This window comes from Elephantulus edwardii, unplaced genomic scaffold, assembly GCF_000299155.1.
Source record: "Elephantulus edwardii isolate Elephantulus edwardi_28Jun2011 unplaced genomic scaffold, EleEdw1.0 scaffold00189, whole genome shotgun sequence".
Classification (NCBI taxonomy): Eukaryota; Metazoa; Chordata; class Mammalia; order Macroscelidea; family Macroscelididae; genus Elephantulus; species Elephantulus edwardii.
In genome coordinates this window covers 5,146,837-5,154,253 of record NW_006399939.1, presented here as the reverse complement: position 1 = coordinate 5,154,253, position 7,417 = coordinate 5,146,837, and the positions used below count along the sequence as shown (strand labels likewise).

General features: G+C 43.0%; 1 protein-coding gene across 1 annotated transcript in view; it reads left to right on the top strand.

Annotated features, from left to right (window-relative positions):
- The first annotated feature begins 226 nt into the window (after positions 1-226).
- The window catches only part of ACCSL (1-aminocyclopropane-1-carboxylate synthase homolog (Arabidopsis)(non-functional)-like), a 12,202-nt gene continuing 5,011 nt past the window's right edge, over positions 227-7,417 (top strand). The window contains exons 1-8 of the mRNA XM_006896773.1: positions 227-730; positions 2,415-2,474; positions 2,894-2,964; positions 3,340-3,409; positions 3,652-3,718; positions 4,608-4,705; positions 4,954-5,031; positions 6,547-6,647. Of these exons, the coding sequence (XP_006896835.1) occupies positions 227-730; positions 2,415-2,474; positions 2,894-2,964; positions 3,340-3,409; positions 3,652-3,718; positions 4,608-4,705; positions 4,954-5,031; positions 6,547-6,647 (1,049 nt within the window). The remainder of the gene's footprint in view (positions 731-2,414; positions 2,475-2,893; positions 2,965-3,339; positions 3,410-3,651; positions 3,719-4,607; positions 4,706-4,953; positions 5,032-6,546; positions 6,648-7,417) is intronic.

Below are 7,417 nucleotides of genomic sequence, written 5' to 3'. Positions count from 1 at the left end.
CAGTTTCTGGCCCGAGAACCACTTAAATTTTGCCCTTGGATCAGTAAGTCATCTCTGATTCAAAGACACCCATAATCAAAGAATGGAAGTTAAAGGGGTCAGAGTGCAGCCTGAGGTCAGGCCTAGATCTGGAAGTTGGGGGAGTGTCCTTTGCTCTAGTACATGGTCTCTAATCTTTCATGCAGGTGCCAGCCAGCTCCCCAGGACTGATAGAAACACTTCGAGTATGAGTCACGCAGACAGTCACGCAGACAGCCTCGCTGTGCCCTGTGGGCAGATGAGCCAAGGCCTCAGACTCTCTTTGTTGGAGAAGTTGCTGGAGCTACAGCAGATCCTGAAGGAGAACCTCTTGACTTTGATGGTCAAGGGTAAGCATCATAGCTTGATTCTGGAGCAGCAGAAAAAGGACCTGGAGGAGATATATACTGAGGTCATTGATAAGCAGAAAATAGCCCGTCTAATGGATCAGATGATCAGCCTCCTACAGTTTGTGCCCCACAGCGATAAGGAACCCCAACTACCTCCACACTTCCTGGGCTCCGAGCCTCCTAGCGGTGTGTGGGAAGGAGAACCCAGCAGGGAAGTCTCCCTGTTGCATGAGGCTTATACGATATCTAAGGACCACAACCTCTCTACCCGTGGTGAAGAGGTCTGTTTTTTGTACCGCTCTGGCTTTGAAGACTACATGGCGTACCTGGCAAACAAATACCATGAAGACAATAACAGCTCGGTGAGAATGTTCCCTTGGCACTTGCCCCTTTAATGATTTATATTTCCTAAATACCTCTGTGTTGAATAACTTTATCTTCAAACCTATAATTACTGATGCCTTTCTAAGAGACAAAGAAAGGGATGTGTCTAAGAAAGTTGTAGACCTGGGGTCTGAACCTCCAGGCATTCATTCTCTAAACCTCCACTTTCAACTACTAGGGATCAAGTACTGGGGTCATTGTAATAAGTGAGTCTGGCACTTAGGAAGTGAGTTTAGTCCTAGATGTAGTCAGCTATTAGGAATCAACGTCCCTGATGGCTATCTTCTTTAAGTCCTCTGGAAAGGACTTTTTCTTTAAGAATGAATTAGCCCATCATAGCAGGAAAGGATCATCCAGGAGGGGAGGAATAGCATGCCTGAAAGGTGGGAAGAGCTTGGTGTTACTGCGAAAGTAAGGTCATGAGGCTATAGTCCAGACAATGAACACTGTTGCTGTGGTCAGAGGTGGATGGGAGTAGGCCACAGTGTACTGTTATGACACAACAAAGCTTTTATCAAAGTAAGTTCCTAACAACTCTCTAGTCAAGATAGTCGAAGCGTAGGTGGATAGCACCAGCCTCACCTCACTCCTCTTCCTCTGTTGCTGTCTGAGAGTGTGGTGGTTGGCCATCTGCTTTCCTAGAGGTTGGATCACACATCACCAATGACACTGGGGGACAAGCTCTCCTGTAACTTGAAGGGCTCTTACATGAATAGAGAAATAGCAGAGATGAGTGTGAAGATGGTTCCTGTGGGGATCAAGGGTCCGGGCTTTGCGGTTAGACAGGTGGAGTCTAGTCTGTCATCTGAAGTCCCAGTGCTAGAAGCTGTTGTTGGTATTGTGTTGTTGAGTTGATTGTAACTCATAGCAACTCGATGAACAATAGCTCTGAATCCTACCCTATGTCCTGAGCTAACCTTGCCTTTTGGACCCACCTGGCCCCATTACCACAAACAGTGTGTCAATCCATCTCATCCAGGATCTTGCTCTCCTATGCTGACCTTCCATGCTTCCGATATGATGTGTTTTTCCAGGGACTGGTCCTTCCTGGTGACATGCTTAAAGTACATGAGACAGAGCTTCGAAATCCTTACTGCCCATGAGCAAACTGGTTTCACCCTCTCCTGGTTAGATACATTCTCTTGGCAGTACATGGGATGTTCAAATTACTTGTTGAGCATAACAACCCAAAGGCATAGATTTTTCTGTCATATTTAGTCATTGTACAGCTCTTCAGATGCATAGCAAGCAATTGAGAAGAACGTGGCCTGGATCAAGGCTTACTAGGTGACTCAAACTTGAACTTGACCATCTTTAAACTAGAACCATAATCGAGCTACCTTCTCTGGACTCATGATTTATAGCAACATGTATAAACACTGAACAATCTCATGTACTGTAAGAGCTCAATGTCTAGTAACTAGGATATAAGTTACTATTAACAACTAGCAACAATTACTCTAAAGGGAGTCATCTTAAAAAATAAGATGTTGGGTTTATGGAAAATGCTCTAAATACTTGAGGTTACCAATGTAGATGGAACTGCTTTGGGGGCAGTGAGATCCTGCTGGAATATTCCAGGATGAATATTCTCTAATGAGCATTTTTATAGGAGTTTATATAAGACACAACAAGAGGATTTCTGCTTCTTCCCATCTCCAGGGCATCATTAACCTTGGTATCAGTGAGAACAAGCTCTGCACTGACCTAATAACCGAAAGGGTAAGTATGTTCTTGAGTGTGTGGGAACCCACCACAGTCCTGGGCCTTCTATGTGATGTTTCTGAGTAAGTGTAAATACAGCTGGGGCTTCAGAGTTGAGGACTAGCTTTTGGAAGAACCCACCTAAACTCCTGGCCTCGCTGTGTGCAGAGCATACACTCTGGATAGGTATATGCTGTGTAGGCTGCCAAGGAAATTTCTGGGCCAACTGTAAGATATGGAAGGCTGAAAAGCCAAGTACTACCTGATGAGTTAGCTGAAATCTGATAAGTTGAAGCCTCTATTCTATAGAAAAGTTAGCATGCATGTCCATTTACTTTTTAAGGGGTGATCTATGTACAAAACACTAGTATGCATACTGTGACTAGAATGAGGCCTGAGGGCTTCCTCCACTGTCCTTAAACTCTCTTTGCTAACAGTTCAAACGGAGTGACATGGCTTACCTGGAGAATAGCCTGTTACAATACAATGACTGGACAGGACGATTATTGTAAGTAACTTCAAAATCTATGTACCTGGTCTATAGATAACTCTCTTCATTCAGGGAAGAATTCAAGGCACCAACATTTCAGCTGACTGCCTAGATATTTCTTTGTGTAATTTCTAAAGACGACCCACAGCAAAAGTTGAAATAGCTCTCTCATAACTCAAAAGACCAAAATTCTTACACCAATTTCCTCTTCATATCTGTATGATCTGGGAAGTTGATAGTCTTAGTTCTTAGTCTTGTAAATGAAGCTGAGAGTCGTAGCAAAGAATTCTTTCTTGAGTTGTCATTATATGCTTTGAAAAAGACTGAACTCTAGAATTTGAAGACGAGTCCCTGGGCTTGGAAACCATAGGGTATTTGTGGATCTGTCTACAGCCTCCGGCAAGAAATAGCTAATTTCCTGTATCACTACTGTAAGGCACCTTCTCCGCTTGATCCAGAAAACGTGAGTGATTCCTGGCCTTGCTACCATTCTGATTTAGGTCTGTATCTTGAGGGGGACCCACTGACTTTTCTTGGGGTGGGAACCAGGAAGAACCGGTAGAATCTCAGAGCTTGGGTAGAGTGAGGGTCAGCGAATCACGACTAAGGAAGATCTTGATCCCCATTGTCACTAAAGATAGAATGACAGTCCTTTGTACATAAATCGTGCATTTTTGACCTATGCCTTTTATGTATCTCCTTCAGGTGGTTGTTCTAAATGGTTGCTGCTCTATCTTCTCTGCACTGTCCATGGTTCTGTGTGATGCAGGAGGTAATTTCAACGGGATCTCTTCTCACTCTCAGTGAAACACACGACTACGGACAAGAGCACACTATCAGAGTCTTTCCTGGGAAAGGGCTGGCATTTGTCCTGTACTAACCAATCCATGTCTCCCTATTCCTGTGAGAATAAAGGATTTGGATTCTCATTTAATATAGATGTGGGAAATCTATGGTAATTGTATATGCCTCGTGAATGACAAAGGAATCCAACCCATTATCTTAGCTTGACATTTTTGATCTTAACTCCAATATTGAACTCCCTGGTAAAATAGCAGAGTATATAGATTCTGGTTTTGGTTTTAAAAATTCTTGGACCAAGTTAGTCTGAAGTTTGTTTTCCAACCTCTCTAATCAGTATCCAAACAAGTGTTGGTGATTTTAACAATCTGTTAACATGGGAGAAAGTGACTAGAATGGCTTTATTTGACTAAAAAATGTAGGTCATTGACTAGCTCATTAATGAAGCCCAATAGATAGGAAGAAAAGTACATAGGAGCTTACCAGGTTCAGATTAAGTTGAGCCATTTGGAGAGCCTGGTACACAGACTTAACCTTCTAGACTTTGGCCTGAAGCACAACTGGTCTACCTGCTAAACATTTGACTTGATTCATGCCTTAGTTTCTGACCCATTCACGTTGACATTCCTGTTGACCTTCTTTAGTGTATCTCCAGAAAGGCAACTTGTGTCCCTCTTATCTTTATGTAAGAGCAAGCACATTTTGTAGGCTTTGAGTCCAAGAACACTAATCTCCAAGCTTTTTTTTTTCTTTTTCTTTTTTTTTTTCCTTTCTGTTGATAGCTTTGTTAGTCCAGAGGGGGAGCTTGGCAGGTCATGTGGGAAGACAGTGGACTGACAACTCTTATCTTGTTTTTCTAGAGGCCTTTCTGATCCCTACTCCCTTCTATGGTGGTTTCACCCTTAGTGCCAAACTGTACACAAAAGTTGAGCTGTTTCATGTCCACCTGGACAGTAAGGTCAGAATGGGGCCCTTCACCTTGCACAGTCCAACTAGGTAGGGGATTTTCCTAGGGACAGTGGGAATATGGGTCTGACAACATTGCCACAATTGATGATGGGGAAGGGTGGGAGGGACATCAAGAGAAAGTGGGTATATTGGATTAACACTCGAATGCAAAGGCAAAGGATTATTCTGGGTTTAAGGAAATGAGGACTCAAGGTTCAGAAGCTCTTAAGATGAACCATTCTGGGTACTGTTTTCTAGATCACTGATGAAAACAAACAACCTTTCCAGCTCACTGTCAAAAAGTTAGAAGATGGCCTGCTTAAAGCTATGCTTAAGGTAAAGAAGGATCTGGATTCTTTATTTTTTCCAATTTGATGAAAGAGGTTTATTAAGGCATTAAAGACAGAGGCATAGCTAGTGAAAGTTGTTATGTGCCATCAACTCCCCTGCAACTCAGTGACCCTATTTACAACAGCTCTGAAGCCTGCCCTATCCTGAGCCAGTCTCACTGACTCTGACACACCTACCCTATTGCCCCAGTTACTGTATCAATCCATCTCATCCAAGGTCTTGCTTTCCTGTGCTGTCCTCCTACCCTTCCAAACATGATGTCCTTTACCAAGGACGAGTGCCTCGTAGATACATGCTCAAAGTATGTGAGACAAAGCTTCAAAATCCTTGCCTCCAGGGAGAAACTTGGTTTCATTCTCTCCAAGACAGACCTATTTGTTTTCTTGGTGATCCATGGTTTGTTCAAGATGCTTCTGAAGCACCACAACTCACAGGCGTTGATTCTTCAGACATCTTTAGTTATTGTCCAGCTTTCTGATGCATAGCAAGTAATTGTGAAGACTTTGGCCTGGATCAGGCACACTTTAGTCTCTAGACTGAAATCATTGCTCCTCAACACTCTGGAGCCAGTCCCTGAAAACAGATGTTCCCAGTGCAATTAATCTTTTGATTTCCTGACTGCTGGTGCCAAGAGTGTTGGCTGTGGAGCCAAGAAAGGTGTAATTGTTAACAACCTCAGTCTCTTCTCCATCTATCATGGTGCTGCTGCTGATTGGCCCAGTGGTGAGAATCTGTGTCTTAATTTTGAGCTTCAATCCATATAAAAGACTACATATGGTCCTTGACCTTCTGTAGCAAGAGCTTCAGGTCTACCTCAGTTTCAGTAAGCAAGGTTGCTTGACGTAGGTTGAGTCTTCTTCAGTCTTGATGCCACATTCCTCCTCATAAAACCCAGCCTCCCAAAAGATCTGTTCTGCATATAGATTGAGACGGTAGGAGACAGGGCACATCCCTGACATACTCGTTTCCTGATTTTTGAATCATGCTGTGTTTGCTAGTTCTGTTCTAAGGACAGCTTCCTGGTCTAAGTATAAGTTTCACATCAGCACATGTAGGTCATGCAAAAAAGTTAAAGTGTAAAATGGTGAAAGGATCTTTGCAAAGAAAAGGGAATGGGCTGAAGCCCAATCTTGCAGTATGCTGTCCGCAGAAAAGGAAAGAGAACAAGAAAAAAACTATACTTTCAAGATAGTCTTCAATCCATTTCTGAGGTAGCAGTGCCAAAGACTCCGGTATGACTTGCTTATCAAGACCTTAGGGGGCCTTAATAAGAGGGAATGAGCTCAAATTCTCTCCTAGCATCCTTGTCCCTTGTCCATATCATACCTCAGAGCTTTCTCTCCCTCTGAATGCAGTAGAACAGCTGCGGCTGCTTCAAGATCTTGCCTGAAACTTATGAAGCTATCCTATGTTAGGTGGTCTGGTCTATAAAGGACTTGTGGCTCAATTTTGGATCTACAATAGTATCTATTCACCCTGATCATTTTGGGATTTTTCTAGGGGAAAAAGATCAAAGGCCTTATACTCAACAACCCCCAGAACCCTTTGGGTTACACCTACTCCCAAGATTCACTGAAAGAGTACCTGACATTTGCCAAGAGGTGAGTTGCATCCTCTGAGAGAGGAAATCCCTAAAAGGCTTCCATCATTCACAGGTAAGTCTGAATATAGAAACAGGGTCAGAAAGAGACCCTCACCAAGGACTGATATGGCGACTGTAACAATGGACTCAAGTATCAGATAGTGGGGATGGTATAGGTTAGGACAAGGCTTATAGGGTTGACTCAATGACACTCAACAATCACACTCACCACATACTATATTTAACAAAGATACACACAATTGAAATTAGAATAGTGAAAGAAAAAAGCTTTGACTTCCACCATTTCACCCCATGTACAGATATATAGAAAACTATTGCAATTCTTAATGTAGCACAAGGACACTCATTTCCTAAATGTATCTGGTCCAAGATACTCAGGTAGGTAGACGCAAACCTCACAGGGTGGAAACATGTTCTTAAACTCTCAAGGAGGCCTGGTGACACACGAGTTCAGCAGCTCAGGCTAACCAAGCTCAAAGTTTGAAACCCACCCACCCACTCACCAGCCCAGTGGAAGTAAACACTTGATCCTATAAGGACTACAAACTAGAAAATGCCATTGAGTGGTTCTGCTGTCACACTGGGTCACTATGAGGTAGACTACACCACAGTACACAATACACAACTTGAACAACCCATTCCTAAGCACTTAAGATTAGTTAGTGCTTTAAGTCATACTCAGTTCAACGACACCTTAATAACCACAGTCCCAAAACAACTTTATTAGGGCAGATAGTCTGACTTCCAGAAAATAGATGAGCTCAAACT